At 41.2% G+C, this 23,468-nt stretch overlaps 1 protein-coding gene across 1 annotated transcript in view; it reads right to left on the bottom strand.

Moving 5' to 3' along the window:
* plpp4 (phospholipid phosphatase 4) overlaps positions 1–23,468 on the bottom strand; it is a gene marked incomplete at both ends in the record, with an annotated part of 49,307 nt that overhangs the window by 15,356 nt on the left and 10,483 nt on the right. Inside the window, 2 exons of the mRNA XM_083988081.1 lie at positions 481–571; positions 4,522–4,630. Of these exons, the coding sequence (XP_083844207.1) occupies positions 481–571; positions 4,522–4,630 (200 nt within the window). The remainder of the gene's footprint in view (positions 1–480; positions 572–4,521; positions 4,631–23,468) is intronic.

Here is a 23,468-nt window from a genome sequence, read left to right as displayed (position 1 = left end):
TCATCCGTGTGTCTCTTTAATTGGATTTGTGTTAAACTTTCTTAATGCTCTCAAATGTGCCAAACCCCCCACCGGCCCCTCGACCCGGGGGAGATTGCAAACAGGAGGAGAATCAGTGTGAGAGAAATGCTCAGTCGAGAAACAACCAAATACCATGAACATTTTTAATGGGTGTAAATGCGCATGACTGCTGTGGTTAAGATGAACCTGTGTGGTATCACGCTGACTGCAACAGATGTTACAGAGTTGTTTTCACCATTAACCTGAACAGAATACTTACAGGTGTCCAGTTAGCCCACACTCACTTGGGAAAGGTGAAAGAGGTTAAAGACCAAGAGACGTCTTCTTCACGGCTATTAAAAAATCCCATTGACTGCACTGTGTGAAGTGACTATGCATATAATTTCCAGCCTTCTCGTAGGTAAGACTGTGACTAACAGCAACAATTTCATGACATTTAAAGTAATTGGCTCCACATACCTAAACAAGCCTCTTTGATTTCTGTTTTGTCCGTCCTCTGAATTATCTTCACCACAAATATCACTGCCAGTGGGGTAAGGAATGAAATTGCCTGTGAGAAAATCAAGACAAAAAAATGTACAGTCATTACTGTGACATTAGGGACGCACTGCATTCCACAGGGTCTGTTTTGCGGGTTAATCAAAAAATGACTTTTGCCTCAGGTAATGACATGAACCAATTTTTTATGCAGAGTTAATTCTAACAAGACAAACTGAGGGGCCAAACAAGCTACTTTATTGTTCAGTGGGATCACTGCCTGCACAGAGAAGAATTTTGCTCCACACTTGATAAGAGATTTCGGGCCTCCTCAGCACCTTGGTAATTATTCATGCCCCAAATTGTATTAATAACTTCCTGTCCAAATTCAATATATTTTCTTTTCCTAGGCAAAGGAAGTGGAAACAACAAAGATTGGGTTTCACATCCATTTTTATGACACATATTGAATTTGCCTTGAGTGCTGTTCATCAGTTCTGCTGCCTGTGAATCTGTGTATCTTTGCCAATTATAAACTCATTTTGCACCTCACAATCCCCTTTGAAGTAGCTGGATTCAAATGTGTAATTACACTTGGATTGAGTGCTCTAACACTTACTGACTGAATCTGAAATTAAATAATCCAACATGTCCTTGTAGACCCAATGTCACAGTGAAGAACATGCCCTTACACATACAGAACAAAAATGTTATGTTATATCAGGAATAACATCACACTGTATGCTTCATAGGTCAATGAAAAAAGAAAAACACAGACACAGGATCACATTCTTCCGATATCAAAACGTTTCTTCACAAAATTGATCGAAGCACCAAAGCTGTAACTCAGGCAGTAGCTGCATCAATCACTTTTGCCGAAAACGCACCCTGCGTATCAGTGACCTTTAATTCTCAGCAGTCCCCATCAGTTTATCACTGAGGTCGGGAGGGAAACCGGTGTAAACAGCTGCACTATCTGTCAGGTTGAGACACTTTCACAACTCCTCAGAATGAATGCAGAGTGAAACAACCATGCAAATCTACCTGAGTGGTGCCGGCACCAAAGGTGGCCCAACACTGCCTTTTTTATTAACGATTGAGGACATTTCCATTTACAACTTCTAACACTGTTTTACTTATAGTTGCTCCTCTTATGCTAAAATTATACAGTAGCAATCCTGAAGGTATTATACAGTTGTCAAAGATGTGGAGGGGGATATGTAGATGAGGAAAGTAGAAGGTTTAAGTTGCCATGGAAGCACATTGAAGTATTTTAAAACATCTTACAAGGTTTGACAATGTAATGGGTTTTGTCTAACAATATTTCACAAAGTGACAGTCATGTCTGTTTTTAATTAGTACTGCCTTCAACATGACTTATATTCAAGCCCAATATCATTTTAATCACATTTCTATAGATATTCTAGCTTTTCAAACATTTTTTTTGTCTCTTGGTATGTGGATGGCTGTTAGAAATTATAAGTAGAGATCTTTATATGTGCAAAACTCTTTTTTTCACCATTGTCCTGCTTAAAGTCAACACTCTCATGGAGAATCTTGCTGTCAATAACTTATCGTTAAGTACAAATCATTATCAGTTAATTTTTGTAATAGTTAGTTGCATTCTATGTATTTGGGACAACATCCTTGCGAGGAGGAAGGTTTTCCTTGAAGATGAGATCAGATTTTCAGGCACAGTTTTGAGGGCTGTATGCTAATGGCCTGTTTACACATTCTACCAATGCAGCCTTTGGCTATGCTCAACAGAAGAGACACACTCATTGGGCCCATCAATAAATAACTAGCATTGAGAATATTCCCGCCACTCCTGTAATGAGAAAATCCAAGGGTGACTCTTAAGGCTGCATGCATACAGGGTAATACAGTATCTTAATGAAGGTCAGAGTGAGTCATAATGTAGCTTCATGTAAATCCCCACCATGGACTATTTGTAATGGCCAGATACATTCTGCACAACTTCAGGGCCACTGTCAGAGCAATGACACTGAAGAAGCCTGACTGCTGTGTGTCATCCTTCTTACCTAACAGGCATGAGAACAGGGTGGGGGTGTGGGGTCCTCACACTCATTATTTTGAGTTTTGTCATCAGCAAAAAATACATTGAAGTTTCCCATGCCTAATAACAACTCGATATTTAACTATAGTTTGCTCGCAGTTTAATGTGGTGGAAAAAAGAGTTTATTACATATCAGGATTTCAATATAGCATATCCATTTCACACCAGGGCTCCATTTATGCTCTGCAACAGCAGTACTGAAAACACATTTTCTCAATATTCATATTGCAGCACCTTTAAAAAGGCTGTTCTGCTTTATATGCAGCACATTCAGCTGAGATTATCAGGTTTATATGGTCATGAGTTCTGTTTTAAGTTACTGTGGTAACTGGAGGGAGAATTCATAAACTTTTGACAGGCAGGCTTTTTGACTGACATCATTGCTCTAGCATCAGACTTATTGTACATACATAAGAGTGCTTTGAATCTTTTTTATCACATTCATGGCAGTAAAGTAAATAAGCCTTTTTCCACAAAATGTTAAACTGCTCTATTATCTATTGCATGTGCAAGCCTTAAAATCTTAGAAATTGTCATTAGGACCCAAGCTGTTTCATAAAACTCTCTCATTAAATGTGGGTAAAATCTATGGGTCATGTGTTTGGGTGCAGCAAAATGTACACCTTACAAAAATTCAATAACCTATAGTATTATGAAATTCAGTAACCACACGTATGATCCCAAGACTTACAAAAAAACCTCTTAGAGCCATACCACAAGCCCAGCAGGAGGTCAGCCATTCTTAATTTGAAGTTCACAAATACATTTCATCAGGCCAACATCATATTTGGGGAGCATAATCTAAAGACCCTCACAATACTTCTTCGCAAAGCTTTCTAGTTTTTGTTGAACAGCGTGTTGATGGAGCCGTGGTGAATTAACACCTACTGGCAATGGAAATTATATGTTTTATACAGTACCTTGATGTTAGAACAATGAGTCTCAGGATTTACGTTTCGCAAAATGGCTCAGTAGTGCCCTCCATATAAAATTTAATTCCCTCACTGTACACTTCACTGTAGATATATGAAATTTGTTAGGCACATATACAGAAGAGAGCCCACTGCTTAAATTGTTTCCCAAAGATTTCATGTCATTGGATTGATGGTGTGGACTTTTGGTAGTAGATGGAAACAAAGTATTTCTCATTTTATGGGAGCTGTTTCTATTTTGTCACTCCTGTTTTATTTTACCATGATCAGTGTCCACCATCTCAGACTCTGAAAACGATGTATGAGTCACAACAATGAGTTCTGTGGGGCGGAGCGTGGCACAGTGGTTAAGGCGGCCGCCCCATGTAGAGGCTACAGTCCTCAACGCAGGCATCCCCGGTTCGAATCCCACGCCGGGCAGACCTTTCCCCCTCTCTCTGCCTCCCCCTTTCCTGTCTATCTCACTATGTACTGTCAAATAAAGGCGAAAAAGCCAAAAAAATATACTTAAAAAAAACCAAAAAACAATGAGTTCTGTAGTAACCAGTATGTTGGATTTGAAGTGTGATTGGCTGAAAACTGCACTGAAAACAAAATCAACCCAACTGCTCAAATATATGCTGGGCAGAAATGTTCACACAAAATATTCTTTAAAATTGTATTAGTGTTCACGGTATGAGGCAGAGGCGTTTTCAGGCCGTGCTGTATCTGGTAAGGATTCATCCTAAACCTGTACTTCATTCCACGCGGAGGTAATATTTACATTCGAAGCACTAATCACCACAGTTTTGCCAAGACCCCCGTTCTATCAACATGATTCAGGCCTCACCTCATCAGTGGAACCAGGAGGTTTTACCGTATTGACTCTCCTGAATGAAGGATTTCTGCACCACATGCATTAGTCAGAACTGAGCAGAGGATGTGGTTCATGTAGAATTCCAATTATGACAAAGTATTTAGAGGCAATCAGGGCTGTAATAACAGAATTCATCATTTTAGAAGGAAGGTACTTACGAACATGACCCTCTTAGGGATGTGGTCTGACTCAACGAGAGGATTCTTGTAGAGCCAAAGTTCCTCTGGTTGAATCACTCTCTCAAACGGCTCCAGAAACTCTGTAAATCTGCAGCAGAACAAAACAAATGTACAAAAATCAGTTAAACATATTTGAGTGTCCAGTAAATGTTGTTACAAACTGGAGCTTCATCAGATATCACATGATTTATTAGTGTGCACAGACTGATATGTTTAAATTTCTGCATTTGTAGCACTTAGGTAAAGAAGACCTGTTTATTCTTCTATTAGGATTAAACAGGTGAGTCCCGCTCTCTAACCCTCATACAGAATGGGAGTTTAGCATGCCCCTGCTTCCTCCAGCCCTCCCTGGCCACACAGAGACCTGTCGGATACGATCTTGTTGTGCTCTCGACAAAGTCTTTTTGCTCTCTAAAAACCTTTTGTGTTGCAACACTATGCTATCAGAAACCTCCCCGGGCCACAGATAGCTCCACATATTCAAAACACTGTGCTCACACCAAAAGTAGAAACCAAATTTTTACTGGGACAATTGTCTTCTAGCAACAAAATGCAAAAAGAATAATAAATAGAAATTCTGATTTGGTGGTGTGTGTGTGCCTCACAGTGACTGTCTGAAGAAGTGGTCCATGCAAGTTTTGAAATAAATGAAAAGTTTAGCTGCACACCAAGGGGCTTCAATTCTGGGATCCCTGAGCCCCAAATAGGAAATATCTCAAATCCTCAGTGTGTTCCAGGTCCTGAGTCGAGCTCTGCCTCCCCTTAATTATCGTCTCACCTCCTCTGTGCAGCTCCCCTGACAACAGCACATTCATTTTGAGAACATATAGACTCAACAAGTTGCTTTTAAAAACTACCCAGATCAGTGATTTCCAACCAAGGGTACTTACACCCCGGGGTGTAATTCTGCTGTTACCTTAAAAACAAATGATAAATGGTGAATCAAATAAACAGGCAAACCAAGAGCCCAAATGGAAATGACAGATGAGCCAGTTGCCTTAAGTCTGTATCTCGTGTGCAGCAGTTCATTCCCCAGATGGACTGCTTCATTCGAGGTGGAAATAGTGATTGAGTGGAGCTCTCCCAAAGAACTACATGCCCTTCAGCAAGGCATTTATCACGCATCTGCTCCAGCTGAGCCGCTCACAGGCCAGCGGCTAAAGTGCGAGGATATCTCCTCAGTGAGAATCTCACTGGGTGAATGCGAAGGAGGGCAGTGGCTAAAAGGGCACACAAAACTTCTGCAAACCTTTTCCTACATAAAAAGTCATGCACAACATTTTTTCTCTCTTGTCAAGGTACAGGAAATCAATTCAATATTTTAAATCTCTCTTAAAGACCTGCAGCGTACTACAGTACACACAGTAAAAAGGCAGCTGTTGTTGCTGGTCAGCTGACTATCTGTCACGATGCTCTTGAAAAGGGAGCAGCTGTTGTATATTATTCTGTACGACAATAAAGGCTTTCTAATCGAATCTATTCTATTCAGTGCAAGCTAATTTCAGACCTTGCTGAGCATACATTTACACTGTGTGGCGCACAATAAATTACACCGTGCTAATGACGCACGATTCTCCTCATGAATTACACACCAGTTTCACAGTTTGTCCTCTCCTCGGCTCTCGTGTTCAGACATCAGTGACAGGGAATGTAATTTTATCCCCCCAGGGATTAAGAGATGAAAGACAGAACATAGACAAATAGAGACAGTCAAGGCAGACCCCCCCCCCCCCCCCCACCCCCCCCCAGCCCACCCACACTCACAGGGAGAGAGAGCTCCCATGCCATTAAATAGTGCAGTGGTCTACCTGTCACTCTTCCTGGCTTATCTTGCATTCAGCTCCTAACGTCTTAATGAGTTTGAGGCACACACTCCTCCAAGGTAACTACACTGATATAATTCATCTTCATCAATAATTTCTTCTATGCATTCACATTAAGATGCACACAAGGTACACAGACTCGCTGCCGTGAAAAAATAAATTCTACTGAGTCTGCCGGATTTTTTTTTTCAAATATCTGTTGAAAGTTTCATAAAAAAAATCAAACCTCATTTTTGATATCACTATTTGGCATTTATTGAGTGCATTTACATGACATAACTCTTTAATGTTCAACGTCTATTCATGCAATAACTAATGCTGAGAATCATCTGGTCACATGCCGGCCTGACAAATTTTAGTACATGAATTTCATTTCATTTCATTTCATTTCGGTGTTGTTGTGTTTTCAGATATTTCCACCGTCACATTGTTTACTGTGTGTGATCACTTTCATAAGCTCAAAATTAAAATGCCTTTTGCCGTGTAATAACATTCCTCCTTCTTTTGGAGAATTTGTATTAAATCTACGCCATCAAAGCATTGCAGCCCTCAGAGGAGTTCCTTTGGCTCAAGATCCAGATTGAGTTTATTTGCCTCATCTTCTCCTCTCCAACGATAAACTTTATTAAAAGAAGGACTCCAATATAGTTTTGGGCTCCAGGCTCCAGGCTCCAAACGTGACGCACACAGTTGGAATTAATCAAGGCTTCATCCTTGATTCCACGGATGGAAGTGCCTGGCCTTTGAGGGAATTAATTTTGCTTTATTGTAATTTACAGGCTGTGATGAAAGTGGTAGGAAGTGCATCATGTCAGTGTCTGTGTGAGGATTGGAAGGAAGTACAATGTGGATCACAGTCACATTAGCTGAGCTAATGTCAGAGCTTTGAGAGGTAATGACACACACAGCATGCACCCCAATTTATCCTGCTGGGAAATAATTGTAATCACATTGATTCAGAGAGAGAGAGAGATGGAGAGGGTGGTGTGGTGATGGGCTGCACCGCAGAAGAAACAAACTCAAATTTGGCACATTTAGACAAGAAAACCATTCGGTTCAGACCTAAAAGAGTTTTTCTCTATAGATCTGCCACTCGTGGCTTCATTTTACTTTTGCTTCTCTTTCTTCTGCTCATTTACGAGAAGATTATCTCAACCCTTACTGTGCATAAGACAATGAGAGCAAGAGCTGCACAGACAATGAGAAGAGACAATGATTGGGGAAAGGAAAGGAAACAAAGTGTTTCTTTGCCATCAGTTTTCAAATGAGCCCCAAGGGCCTCTGACAAGATCTGTGGACGGAGGAGATGAGCTCTCCGCGTGCCCATATACACTAGGCAAACAAAAGGTGCTGAACTCAGCAGCGTCTGCAGGTCGCCTGGAGAGCACCCCAATCTCTTTTATCAGCTTCTGTTTGCTTTGTGTAGACACATCACTGCACACAGACTAAAGGCTTCTATAGGGGCCAATCCATGTTACATTGCCCAACGACCAAGCAGGTCCGAGGGTACATCTGGGAGGTTAATAACACGTTGGCATCCAGATTCATAGTGGCAGGAGGCTTCTTTTTTTCTGCAAATACTTTAATTGGCGGGGTCATCACGATGTGCCACATACAACCACATTCATTTCCATAAAGAGCAAACTCTAGCTATTTCATATTCTTGGCATTAAAGCTTCACAACTGACCTTTTTTCTGACTCTCTCTGCCTTACTGGGTTTTTTGTCTTCATTAAATCTCTGCAACTGGACTAATTTATTATCACCAACTCCTATCCATCTCCACTATGTGCATACAAGTATTTCTACATTTGAAAAGCACAGCCACAGCCAAGTGAATGAAATGGAACTATTTCTCGAAATCAACCCCCCCCACCCTCACAACCCCCTTTGTGGTAATTTAGCACCCAACAGCATTAAGGACAATACGGGGCAGCTAATTTGAAAGCTCTTGATTTACGAGGCACTGTGGAGCAGATACTATGGCTGTGGCCTGGGGAATACATATCGTCTGCGGTGCCACTTTGGCAGGGAAAAAAAGAGAAATTCTTCCTAAATTAGTTAGAAATGTTGCGAAGCAATTAGGCAGAAGAGTGGAATGGCTTAGTTGGATTAACTTCAGGCAAGCTCTCGTTTAAAAAAAAAAGTCTAAAAGTAATCTTTGGCTGAACGTGTGTGTGTGTGTGTGTGTAGTAGGGGTATGGATGTGTGTATTAATGCATCGGCCTATCACACATCCAAACAGAGGCTGAGAATTTTCATCAACATTGATCATATTATATCTTCTAGCAGAGGTTGGCCACACAGGAGTTAAACACCCAGAGCCATTATTAAACTTAAGCATTACTACGGTATTTCTTTTTTTTCAATTGCTATCGAGCATCAGTCAATAGTGAAGCCGTTCTTTTAAAACTCCTCACACTTTTCTGCATTACCAACACGTCTGGAGCTCACAACAACCACCAACCAACACCAAAATAGGCTTATTTAACATAAATATAAATAATAGATAAATAAATAATAATAATAAATTGCCTTGCCAACAACTATTATTCGAAGGACATAACTCATAACACTGACGTGCAGCATTACATATAAATGATGAACATTTTACAAAATATTATGAAATAACATTTTCACTTCACTGACTTTGCTGCAGAATGAATCTGAAAAAGCAGCAATCTGCTTCAACATCTTTTATCTTTCTTCATATCTGCACATTCAAACTTATTTGTGAGAAATGAAACAATGAAAGAACACATTTCTAAAATTACAAAAGCAAAACAAAACAAAAACAACAAGAAAAAGTCCTCCCTCTGTCCTCCATTTGGCCACAGCAACCTCACGTCTCACGTCTTCTCTGGTCAACTAGACAGTGTCTAATCCCACATCAGGAGAAGTGTATCCACCTCCCACATCCCTGGCATGTATACATTAAGAGCTTCTGGCCATGTAGCTGAGAGCAGAAAAAGACTACGGGGAAAGGAATAATGCAGCCTGTGACTGCACCAGAGTGGTTTATTCAACACATCAAAACTGGTAGGGGAGTTTCTTCTCCTCAGACCTCTCTCCTGCAGGTCATACAGAAAAACAACTGATCCTCTCTGTACTGTGTGTGCTCCCTGTAACAACAAAACCCTCACTGGACAGCGCTGCCCATACTATGACGTCATAGCTCTTCTCTGGCTTGGGACATCCATGGTTCTCTCAGTCCAATAACATTTCCTCCCCCGCGGCATAAATCCAGGCTCATCCACAAAGATGGATGTATTGTTTGGCTTCCATCTCCATTACACTCTGAAATACAGTAAATCCACAGCGCTTTCAATTTCCTGCACATCTAATAATATTCTTCCTCTCTCTCCTGTGGGAGGTTCAAGCACAACAATCAATATTTGAAAATGTCAGTTCATGTAAAAAAGTAAATGTATTGTCAGGTATGTTTCAATTATCATTGAAGGATGCACATCCCACTTGTTTTCTTTTCTTTCTTTCTTTTTTCTTTAAGCAGAAAATTCACATTATTGATGCAACTGTTGAGCACTGCACATTTGGTTGCACCCCATAAACTAGCATGGCTCAAAGGGAAACCATGGGTTTACAGTTATTGACTATTTATGTCAATAATTGTGGGTCTTATCTCATCAGAGACCATTGCACATCACACACATTCTTCCTCTCCCTGCCTCTCTTTGTGTCCCCACCAACCTGTCATCTTTCATCCTTGTTTCCAGATCCAATAATTTTTAAGCCAGTCCCTCTGTCTGTTTGGCAAAGAGGCAAAAAAGAGGACACCTGGGTATAGGCCTGCAGCTGGACTAGGAATCAGATGTGCTATATAATATTTCAACACTACAGCAGAAACGCACAAATCTTCCATCATTTTGTATTGAATGTGTTATAAAAAAAAAAACTGTGCATTAGCGTTGTGCTGCAAATGTAGTGTTGCAGGCAGTAGAGCGTGAGAATGGAGTTTGTGCATGTGGCAAATGTTGTTATTGAGTATGTGTGTTAAAGCAATGAAAATATTTTGGTCCACATAGACCCACTGTGTGAAGAGTTATGAGATGTGACTTCAGTTACATTTTAGCAGTGACAAAAAAGTAAAACTATAACGGTCATCCACAAGTGCAGGAGGCTACAGAGCAGCACTTTGTCTGCACAGCTACTGTATGTTGACGGACAGAGTGTGAGACCTTCACCTCTCAAGGGGAATGGGAAATATCACAGAGCTTTAAAATGTCCTCAACACGGGGTCACAAAGCATCGCACAATGCAAACTGTGCGTATGGATGTCGTTTAGAGTTAGTTCAGGGCCTTTTGTGAAAGTGCCCTCCTGTCCTTCGGGAGCAGAAAGGGTTAAAGCGGCCGTGGCCGTTCAGGCACACTTTGCACCAGAGCTCCTCAATGGTAGAACTGCTACAATACTTTCTGCAATCCAGGGACACATTCAAAATGATGCAGGCCATTGTGTCCACTCACATTTGATTGCATTTCCACTCTCAGGAGGTGCACGTTTGGCAATCAGCTCAGCTACACTGTGTGTGTGTAGTGAAGGAACTGAGTGGACAAAACTGGAGCTGACCATCTGCCAGATCTGGGACTGGATCTGGGCTGATTGTCCCCACCAGATCAGAGGTGAGCGATCATCACTGCCTTTCTCTCAGCCTGATACCACCCACATGTCACCCTGTACTTATTGCCCCCATCATTTAATCATAAAGCAGGGAGCTATTGAAAAGTGACTAGTCGGATTTAAAAGCTATTAAGATCGGAGGTTGTGTTGAGCCCTGAGGGAAATTCCCATCCTTCTCTGTTCACTGCATCTTCTGGTTCATTTACTGGTGGTGAATTCCCATCCCTCCTTTTACAAGCCACCAAATCCACGCTTGAGCCTGAATATATTTTCTATCTAAAAATATGTATTAGCAGAAATGACAGTGAAGAGCAGAGATTCAGGGAGATATAACGAGTAGAAACTTGTACAAAGTATAATCTTTTAAACACCTTGTGACAGAAATAAACACCTTCCTATGAAGGTTTGTTTGTTTCAAAATGCAAGAGATTATAAAAGTTGTAGAGCTTGCAACTTACACAAGCTCCACAACTTGTTAAATTGAACATTTAAGTTTGGGCTTGTATGAAATATTCACACATAATCTCTGTGGTTGGTGTGACCATGTGTCTCGCAGGACTGCATTGCTGTACAAATGCAGTGTCTTCAGATATCTTTGGTTACCTTGGTAACCAAATAGTCTTTCACAAACCTCATTCAGCATCTCACTATGGGAGATATAGCTCATACTGTACCTTGACCAAGGAAGGTCAACACTACAATCCATCCCTGTGGGTTCAACAGCGAGGACAGTGCGTGCACCAATGACAGCGCTGTCACGTCGAGGCAATAAAAACTTAATAAAAGTGTGTGGGGATGTCCAACTAGCAGCTGCACAGATATCACTCACAGAAATGCCTCTGAACAGGACCCATGGGGGGCTAATCCACTCGCAGAATTAGCCTAAAGGCCCACCGAGGGCTCAAACCCTACTCTCGCATGCCCAAATTATCGCCTCCACTACCCACTGTGACAGAAACTGGCAAAATAGAGTCTTCCATCTGTGAAAAGGGGATCCAGATACAAAGAGCTGGTTACTGCTCCTAAACCCCTTAGCTCTGTCTAAATAGATGCCTGAGGGCTGAACATGACATTCTCATCCTCTTCCTCTCCACCACCATGCTCATCCAAAGTCCAAGAGCTGATTAAACAGAGAGGGGGGAATCCGCATGTGTCCTCCAGCAAGAGCTGACCGAGGTTGATTTATTCCTGGGATTGGCCGCTTGAGGCCGCAGAGCGACACGCACAAGCAGAACTCCAGGACCCAAGATGGCACGGCACGGTATGCTGACATGATCCGATGCCTGCTTCACTTCCCATTCCCAAGATGGCAAACCTGCAGGAAGCTGAGCAGGAGTGGCACACAACCATGACCTTTGAGACCACCAGCGTTCCCCTCAGAGAGAAAAATGTTGGGTGCAAAAGCTTACTGTGACACTCATTTGCCTGTTGGCCGCTGTGAGAACAGGTGTATGTCTGCCATAATGTAATAAACGCCACCTGAACTGGCCCTACTTGACAAAAAGATGCAAAGTTAAGTCTCCTTAATAACTCTACAGTCTCAGCCACATATATCCACAGTCAGAATTAACTTGACAGCTGCATTGGCCAAGTGCAAATCTACAATAGAGTCAGGAGAGCTGAGGAGCCCAAATGATCTTCACAGCATCAAAAATGAGATTAGCATTGACCAATAAATCTTTACAAGATCACACCACCTCTTCAACAAGATTTACATGTTTAGAAAAACCAAGATTTTCAACTGTTCCCATCCAGCATGGTTTGTTTTACATACTGTAAGTGCAGTGTGCTTACAGTAGGAAAACAGCGATTTGTCATGAACAAGCTGAAAACGTAATGTTTCTGTATGTAGACTGCAGCCTCATTTGCGGCAATTAGGATCATTACAGACTGAGACCCCACCACCACCCACCCCTCCTCAATGCACACAAATATAGTTACATCCTGGCTAATTTTGATGTATATATCAGTGACTTGCATGTGAAAAACGTATCCTTTCTGCTTTGCTCACTCATTTCCACAGATGGTGGTTAAAGTTTAGTCACAAATTTAGGGCAACACTTAAAAAGGTCTGAAACAATGATTAAATGTGGAATACAAATATGTTATTGTCATTGGAGAACTGTAGCCTATACCACAGCGTGTTGGGACAGAGAAGCAATCTTGTGAGGATGGTACCTATTTTCTTTGGCGAAAAAGTTGTTTAAATTATTCAGATGTGCTGGAGAAGAAGAAAGAGAAAGTAAAGCGACTCCACTGGGAGAAATTAAATTGGAACGCCAACCAATATTTGGACAAACTAGCAATAAATAATATAGATATGACGTGGCAGCCCGACTGGATTGCAAACCCCAATGCACAAACTCCACACACATATCTAAACATTGTAAATTACAGTATATAGGGTTTGGACAGGGTGCACAGGCCTGCATGTGTTTAAAAGTTTTAATCCCCAAAAGCTCATGAACAGTTTTTCAGTGACTGCAATATTTACAAATTCACAAGCTGTCAAGACAAAGTCAAGCGCACAAATACATGATGGCACATCTCTCTTTGGCCTCAATGAATAAACCAAACAAAGCTTTGTGATCATTTAACTGATTGATGGGCCGTGGTTTCCATCACCTGCATTATTAAAAATATGAAAAAAAGATTAAAAGATTTCTTGAAAGATTAAAAGATTGACTAGACCTTGTTAAAATGCAGGATGTTTTGCTTGCAGTGGGCAGATATGTCTGGTAGAAACATGGTGTTACAGGTTAGTCATTAAGGTACTTAGAAGTGAACCAGTGATCCTAACAATGTAGGTAAACAAAATGAGGTCAGTAACCCATAATTTAACAAAATGTAAAATATGTACAAGTGTGGAATTTGGTTCAACAAGTTCTCAAGCACCTTGTGACAAAACACATTTACCTTTGTACCTTCCAGTGCTCTCTTCTGCACACTGACTGACTCTGTGTACAAAAAAGCCAAGTGTTATCTCCACCTGCTGAGGAAGCTGGGGACTTTTAATACAAACACGAATACAAATACGAAATACTTTATGTCAGCGACTTTAACCCCAGCTTACAGCACAGTGCTCAAATCTATACTCACCTTCATTATTTCGGCATTGGTTCAATATCAATCACAGCCACACACAAAACAAAGCTCTGCTGCACAGCTTATCAGGCCAGAAGAATAATTGGTTCATCCCAAACTCCCCTATCTGAACTGTACACTCGGTCTAATCAGGGAGGCCACTCTGATCAAGCAGGACCCCTCTCACCCCCTCCAGCAATCCTTTCACTCACTGCCATAAGGTAGATACTGAAAAAGTCCCACTGGGCAAGGAAAACAAACAAAAATCCTTTCTTCTCTCTGGTAATCACACTGAATAAATTACAAGAGGAAATGCACTCTGACATGTCTAGCTCTGTATGTGTCTGTTGTAGTTTTATTATTTTTAGTCCTGTTCCATGTTTCTGCAAATGTGTGGATGAAATTAGTGTTGGGCCTTGTCAAAAAAAAAAAAAAATCAACTACTTTGTGACAGACAATAGTTATTCTTATCTTATCAGAAGACATATGAAAAGACAGCATGGTGAAGAAGACTATTTGCCAGCTCTTCAATTCCTGGCTCACATGCACACACAGGCTTTTCATTCAGTGGTGAAATCAGCAGTATACAGTAGCTCAGATGGCTGCTCAACACTTACAGTCTTTAGATTGTCTGAGCATAAACCATTTTCAAATTAAAAGCGTTCCCAGAATAAGGGCATTGGAAGGATATATTTAAAATGCACTTTTCCATTTTTCCGTTTGAGCCCTTCAGTAATTCATATCCTCGTGTGTTCGGGCTCAGTGTGTTACTTTAGTTCTATTTTTCACTTCACAAGAGCTCTATAACAAATACTGGATAAAGGTGTCACTTCATTAAGCTCATTTGACTTCACCTCACACACTGCATGAATTACTGTAATGTATAAAATTGGAAGGAAGTGCCAGACAAAGGATGCACCATATTAGGAGGAGGAGTAAGAGAATGTCATTGGAATTAAGTTAAAAGTAACATAGCACTGTATTGGAGTGGTGGAGGAAATATATGAATTAAAAAAAATAGTATGACATTTAGCATGCACACACACCACTTCTATCTGTCTGTTCAATGTAACTGTAGCTATAGCAGGCAAGCTGTCTTGAAACCCAAAGTATAACGATAAAGGCAGCTTCCCAAGTTTTATGTTCTTTCTTGATACAAAAATGTCTAAACACATTATGTTTTACTTTTTCCACCTAAGAGCTGCTGGTAAATAGATTCTGTTACCTTCTGACAAAGCCAGGTTATCTGTTCTGATTATTTTTCACTGTTTATGCCAAGCTAAAACAACCAGCTGTCAGCTCCAGCTAAAGAGGAGAAGAATATTCTGCAAAATGCCAAACTCTTTTCTTTGAATATACCGGCATGTGCAGTGTTGTGGTACTTGGAGATACAGCAGTGATCATAATCATAAAAGAAAGGAATACTAATGTAAGACAAAATAGTGGATCACAGTCTAGTAGGTATACAGTGCAGTACAGCAGGAATACACTGACAGAATATGTTTTCACAATAGCTTCAGATCGAAGTTGTGCATCTGTGAGATATGCTGCCACTGGCTTCACCTTACATAAGAAAACTTTGTACTGGTTGATGGATGAGCCTCAGCAGGTGATTTTCACTTTATCACAAATCCACAACTTAAACACTCCAAACTGCTGCGAGGATTAAAGAACAGCACAGGTTTCGCTTAAGTTTCTATGCTCACCCCACACAGAGAGAAAATCGTGCGTCTGACATTTCCAGCAACATCTAATCAAACCTCGTGGGGTGCGGCTGCATTAAAGCAAAGACAACTGGGTATCTGTGATTTAATAAAGCTCTCCTGCTGCACTTTGATTGAGGTGGTTCATCGTGAAGGGAAATAGGAGGTGATTGGACAGATGGATGATACATTCTTGGTTTAATCAAGCTGCTTTTATTTCATTGATTATTGGTCCCATATCAGAGCACAGCACTGCTGCCTCGGCAACTAAAGCGTACTTCTGTGTGGTGCTGATTGCAGACTGGAGGAGAACTGCTCTTTTTTAGGAATTAAACTTTTATTGAGGCAGGTGGTGATTAATCTGGCGGATTCCTGCTGGATTTCAGAAACCTAAAATCATGACATTTGAGACAAGATGTTTTTGGCTGAGGAATGAGGATTGGAGGAAATGTGTGAAGCTCATGATTTTGAGCCCGGAGGTGAGATTCTGTGGCTGGTTATGGCAGTGGGTATCAGTTTGGAGACGAAACTGAGACCTGGGGACCAGGCCACGACTGTCCCTCAAAGGACAATTCTCAAACCCTTTCCAACATTATCAGCACAGCCAGGGTAAAAACAAAAGTGGAACCAGGCGATTATGTTCTTAGCCAACAAATCCAGCCAAACAGTAGGCCTACACCTGCTCTGGTTTTAAAAAATAAGAAAAAATTGCATTATAATAACATCCTCATCTGAATTCCCCATACAGCAAGCTGCATATAATCATATTCCACTAGTCTGTGTATTTTCCTAGAAATGCACTCTGTTATGCAAGTCAGTGTTGTGCAAGTGAAATAAATGTCACAGCCCTCCCACTCTCTGTTTCTGTAGGTTCTTATGGTCAGGGCCTTGACCGAACGTGTCAGGAATGCACAACTTTGGTCCTGTCACAGGAGACGGTGGGAGGAGGGGAGTGGGATAGATCCTGAGTGACACTGGCTGGCTCTGACCTCCCTAGAGATATCTCTTCTCAAGTTGTCTGAAGGCGAGAGAAAACAGAAAACACCCCTCCTTTCCTTATCATGTAAAACCCTACTGGAGGGATATAGAGCATACAGAGCAGGGTTATTCTTTTAGTTTCAATTACCCTTTCACGCTGCCTAATTCAGGAAGCTGTATTGAAAAGCCGCTCACTATATAATGAGGAGCAAAACAAGGGCGTGTTCGGTCAGATTACAGGTGCCTGCTCATGGGAGCCCCAGAGAAATGCTACAAAAGGTCAAAGTCTCTTATTTGAGGCAGGCATTAGGAAAAGCAGTGGTGTGAGGCTGGCAGGACATGGCCAAAGGGACACAGAGGGACTGGGGAATCAAGGTAGCGCATGCGAGGAGTGCATGGTGAGATAAGTGTCCAGCCCCCAGCAGGAAAGAAAGGAGGCAGGCTGCTACACACAGATGATCTGCCAGCAGGCTTCACAAATGCTCCACAGGTCCAAAGCTTGTATTCACTGAGGTTGCTGAGTAAATGCATCAACCTTACTGGCCCATTGCTGTCGGCTGAGGCTCATCAGATTTGCTGAGCTTTCTCTCCCTCTATTGCACTGTGTGGACCAAAGTGTCACCGTAAGATAGTCCTATACAACTCTGAAGTGCACAGAAGTTACTGGTGTCATGAAGTTTCACTTTTCTGGTGTACTCGACTTTTCCTCTCCTCTAAGCCAGTTGCATTTATTTCTTACAATGAATAAAAGAAGCTAGTTAAAGATTTGGAAATATTCTCTTTGCTTTCTTTCAAAGAACTGGATAACAAGACTGATACCAATCACTTTCATGTCTTTGAATGTGAAGAGAAGCTGGAGTTGTGTGCAATTACAATTAGCTCATCTTTGCTTATCAGCTGAACACAGGGAGAAACAACTAGCCAGTACACACTTGTGGCTAACGGGTGTTTTTGCTTTGACTAAGCTTTTTATTTTAATGTACAATAGTTAACATGAGCCGGGTATTATTGTGCAGGGCATCCCCAATTATAGAGCTGACTGCCAAGATAAACTCTTCCTACCAGTGTCTAATTAAACTGTAATTGCTGGTAGCTAGGTGTATTTCTAAACTATTAATAGCACCTGCAGGCTAGTTTATCCCTAGTTCTTCTGACAGTCAGTGCTGCTATTCATCGCCAGTGCTGGACCACAACACTGCATTACTGTAATGTGGCAACTGTTTTAGTAAGGAGTAGTGTTAAATCCATCACAGTTAACAACCTACAGGTAAAGATCATAGATTGGTTACCACAGGTTTGGTGGTGATATCAGGATGTTAGCTGCTAGAGACTGCTAGACTTTGGAAACGTCCTTTTATTCAGTGAATATTTTTGACTTGTTACAGTGACAAGCAGGTGTAGTAGGTGTTAATAATATCAACAATGGCTTTGTTCTAATGAAGTGTCACTGTGAGACAGTGTGTGAGATAAAAATGTAAGCTGTTGTCCTCTCCTTAAAAACAGCAGGTTATTACGCCCTTACATTTTAGTAACAGGCAACATTGAGCAGTGATGTAAGACAGCATCAAGTTTCTCAGGAAATGTCCAAAACTAACATGTGACAAAGCACTGTAATCATGGCAGGAAGGAAGGGCTAATTGGGCTAACAAAATATTGTTTCATAACCTAATGGTATACTGTATGTACTTCGCTCCAAAACACATATTTCATATAAAATGTGGCGTCAAAGGCTTTTGTGATCTAGACAGTTTAAAGAGACAGCAGAGGTATTCACTGTGGGTGAGGCTCGCCTTTCAACCAATCAAAGGCCAAAGTCTGGACTGGAGCAGGAGCCCACAACTTTATATCAAATACGTGAAAGGCACCTCCGCTCCACCCAATTACTCATCTCGCACTGAAGCTTGAAGCTTGTAGTAGCTGCTAGAAGATGTCATTATGGCCGACTCCCAGGTTAACAAGCTCCAGAGTCCTGAATTAGCTGAGACAGCGTACAAGATGGGTCTGTCAGTGAATGGCTGGGCAGAGCATGATGGAGCAGGAGCAGGCAGGGAGAACTTTTATTGGACCTTTTTAACCTCGTGTTTATGGTGTAACCAGGATGAGAAGAGTTAGTTTAGTACTTATAATTTAACTCAAACCATGATCTTTCCCCATACCTATTATCATGTCCTAAAATGCTTATTTATTTTTCAACTCAACAGTTTATCTGTGGCGTATTGCATCTCATACACCATATGGCTGCTATTTTAGGAAATATTCCCATGGGTCATATCAGAGTTTCACGACATATGTTCATGTAGGTTGGGTGAGTTGTTGCAACTTACTAATCTCAGCCACTGCTAACAAGAATGATCTCACTTACAGTTAGTCACTTATATATCACTGTTTATCAGACCACAGAGTTACCTTTTCTCTTTCTACACACTACGTGATGCGTGGGCGTGGAAGGTTTAGAGTTTAATTTCATTCTACTGAAGCCGGCATCTCTTGACAATAAAGCTTGATTTGACTCACTGGTGTTCAAGGTAGCTGCTGTTCCTTCAAACACGTCTGTTGTCCGTATGAATTAACACCTGCTTATTTGTAGTGATTCATTGATCTACGGTGATTTATTCCTTTTATTAACTGATATGAAAATGAGCTGTTTGTACCGTCTGCAGATTTAGAGATTAGTCCAGCTACGCTCACCCCAGTGATCAGTAATTATCCTGTGACCTTTATGTAGACCACAGTCAGTAAAGGGTGAATACATATTAGAATTTGTATTTATCAGTTAACCTTGAAATGTGTTAATCTTTAAAGGTCAGAATGGAGTTTGACTACAATGTCTTGCTTTGAAACTGATCATTATCAAGAAAATAAAAATAGGCCTGCTGAAGCACAGATAATTAGTTCTGCAGAGTAACTGACGCCTCTGAAGTTAAGAAATCTGTGCTCAGCTCAGAGCAAGCACCTTCAAATCTAAGCTGAATGCACATAAAGACTGTTGGGTGGGAGTGTTTGTGTGCACCTGTGCTTGTGAGTGGGTTTTAGTGAGTTAGGCATGAGGGTAACCATGCTTGGGATGGGAAGTGTGAAAGACAAGCGGAGGAAGGGAAGAGAGGTGCAAAGAATTGAGCAGAGACCGCCTGATCATTCACACCGACTCTGATGTTGGACACAGATATGGGACTGGGATACGGAGTTGACATTTATCAGTGTCGTCGTGCTCAACTGTTCATCCAAGCAAATGTCAAAGTTGGCAGCAACAGGAGAAAGATTTCAGTTGTGTGCTCACTGATGGGTTAGGGTGAACTGTGCACACCTGTCAACAACACCCACACAGTATTAAAATATGTATCCAGGCGCACAAACGCACGCACACAAACACACCTACAGTACATCTGACTGGTCAAGGTTAAAGCTTTGTAAATACTGAAACATGCTTCAGCTCTAATCTCTGATGCTTCTTCAGTCCTGACAGATATAGCAGAAATGCATACTTGCACAATGCTTTTTTACCAACATGCACAAATTCACAAACACAAAGTGACACAAAGCTATACCTTTGTGTGCTTCTACAATCACTTTCAATATATTTGCCGATCTGTAAAATGCATTTTCTCACAATGTGACACTTTCATTGCCTCGGGCTATTTGAATTTATTTTATTTTGCTTCCTGGTTATTGTTCTCACAATACCACTCTGCATTGTGATGAGTTTTGATATCATCTGAATTCTCTCTTTCAGAAAATCAACCTTTGTCATCTTGATTTTTTTCCCCCACTCTCTCGAATAAGGTGATGTTTTAGAAATCCAGAGAGATCTGTTTGTCTCATGCACAATAATATTCAATAACTTGTCTCTTCCGTTGCGCCCACAATCTGCAAATGTGCAAACAAACAATAGAATATAAGTAGTGCCGCTTCACATACAGCAAACACACTGGGATTATATCAATCAAACAGCGTGTTTTCCTTTATTCTGGCTGATTAACCTCTTTTAGGGAAAAGTTGGGTGAAGCCATGCTGCTAAAAGTGGAGACAGCCGACAGTTACAAAGTGGGACCAATCCCCCAAATATGTTGGATCATAATGGGACTGACTAATAGTGACTTGATCTGAAATGAATTAAAAATCAAAAAGTCGAATTTCTCATCTACATAATAATTTAAAGCCCTAACCAGTTCATTGTAGAAGCCCCGTTGGCAGTAATTACAGCTTTGGGTCTTTCTTTGGTAAATTTCAACAAGCTTTGCACACATGGATTTGGCAGTCTCCCCCCTTTCTTTCTGGCTCAAGCTCCATCAGATTGAATAGAAAGCATCTGTGAACTTCCATATCCAGGTCTCTGCACAGATGGAGTTTTAGTCTGGGTTGCGACTGGGCCAGTCAAACACAGCCAGAGATTTGTCCAGGTTTGTTTCGGCTGTACACATCTGGTCATTGTCACTGTCAACCAGACTGAGGTTGTGTACACTCTGGAGCAGGTTTTCTTCAAAGACTTCTCCGTAATTGGCTGCACCCGTCCTTCCCTGAATTCTGACCAGTCTCCCTGTGTCTCTGATACAGCTAATAGCCCCTCCCTGCTACCATCATACTTCACCATAGGGATGGTATTAGGTGGTGATAAGTATTGTCTAGCGTTTACTGAGCGTATCGTTTGGAGTTCTGCCAAAATAATTACATTTTTGTCTCATCAGACGTGAGATTTTCGTTTCCCTCAAGCTTTTGGTGTCCTTTAAGCATAACTTGGCAAACTCCAAGCAGGCTGTTGTGTCTTTTATTGAGGAGCGACTTCTGTCTTCTCTGCTGTAAAGGCCAGATTGATGGAGTGCTGCTGAGATGGTTGTCCTTCCAACAAGTTTTCTCATCTCTGCACAGGACCTCTGAAGCTCTGTTAGAGTGACTGCTGGGCTCTTGGTCACCCCCTGACCAAGGCCCCTTTAGGACTCCTCTGATCATTTCTGAGGGCCCCTGTTTGCTTCTGTGAACATTTACAGTTTTAGAATAGTTTTATATTCTTACCCTGATTCATGCCTAATCACACTTTTATCATGGAGGTGTGCAGTGCCTTGGACTTGTCTTGGTTTTTGCCCTGACATGCAGTGTGAATAATGATACCTTATATAAAGCTGTGTGCCTTTCTAAGCTATGTCTGGTCAGTTCAAGTTGCCAGTTAGACACCTCTCAAAAATAGCTAAAGCAAATAGGAGGCATGAATATAATGATCGAGAAATATCAGCTTTTGATTATTAATGAAATTGCACATATTTGTAAAAACATGTCATCATGAGTGTAGATGTACTGTAGACTGATGGAGAAAATGATAATTTCAACAGTTTAAAATGTTTTTTGCACACAATAGTGTGCAATGAGGGTTGGAGTCCGTATGCTCTCTGCCAGGGTATGTGTTGCCTGATTCACCTTGCTGTGGCAAAAAAAAGTGAGCTATCACTCTGCAGTGCATTGTTGAAAGGAAACCACGGAGGAGTCATCAAGGAAAGAGTCTTGTCTGACAGCAAAACTCAGGGGTCTGGAACACACGCACACACGCATGCTCAAATGCGCATACACACACACACACACACACACACACTGGATGCTTCTCCGGAAGGAGAGGAGCTTGTTATTTATCATGAGATTTGGGCCAGGAGCTGGATGTGTGAGTGCATGTGTTAGGGGAAAGCTCTTACATCTGCTCAGCCCCTCGTCTGTCTTTCTGCACCAGTATGATGCTGGAAATGACAGTAATGGAAGAAGATCTAAGGAAATACCTGAGTATGGGGCAATGGAGAGAGAAGGTGACAGAGAGAGGGTGGGAGAGACAGAGAGGAAATAAGAATAGAAATCTCACGATGGGAGACTGAGCGAAGCAGTGCAGGGATCTTCCCCTCCGCTTTGACAGCAACTGTCATTTCCCACACTGCCCACGATGCCGCGGTCTACATTAATCCCCCCTCAAGCCAGTGTCCACCTACTGAATGACAGTCATGGTTCAGGAATTTCCTCTTTACCAACTAATGAGGACATTTTCCAGGCAAATAGAGCAAATATAAAATATTAGCATTATTGCATTTCCTTTGCTCAGAGCTGTTATACATAATCAGTGAAATGTTATTTCATATCTTCTTATCCCTTTCAGATACACTGAGCTTCAACAAATGTTTGAAGTTCAAAAGTTGAAACACATCATCATAGAACTGCTCTTCGTTCCTTAATCTCAAGCTTGTTTGAAAGATTTACTGTAAAGTAACTGATCAAGGTTGAAATACTACAGTATTTTGTTTGTGTGCTGCGAATAGACTACTCAGCTAGAAATACTTGACATGGTTTTTATTTTCAACATCAAAAATGTATACTTATTTGATTAAGGGTCAAGGGAATGGGATTGTTGGATCCAATTTGACTATGGCAAAAAATTATGGGTTTCCAGACACTGAAAAGCTTTTAACTTTAGTGCCACTTTCCAGTATAATTTCTTCCTAAGGATCAATGTGTGGGAAAACCTTTGACTCTGTGATGGTAGAAGTTAAATTCTAGTATGATTATCCAGTTGCAAATTTAATTTATGAGCTGCCTACCAGCGTGAGCACAATCCTTGCTGTGGCTATAGTCTTTATGATTAAATGCCCCACATCAGATTAATTTTCCTAATTCCACTTTTTAATGAGAGTTCTAAGAGTGTGCTGGGAATTCATTTGGGGCCAAGGTACTTTATTTG

The sequence above is a fragment of the Trachurus trachurus genome (genome assembly GCF_905171665.1).
Source record: "Trachurus trachurus genome assembly, chromosome: 15".
Taxonomy (NCBI): Eukaryota; Metazoa; Chordata; class Actinopteri; order Carangiformes; family Carangidae; genus Trachurus; species Trachurus trachurus.
This window is presented reverse-complemented; position numbering and strand designations above follow the sequence as displayed.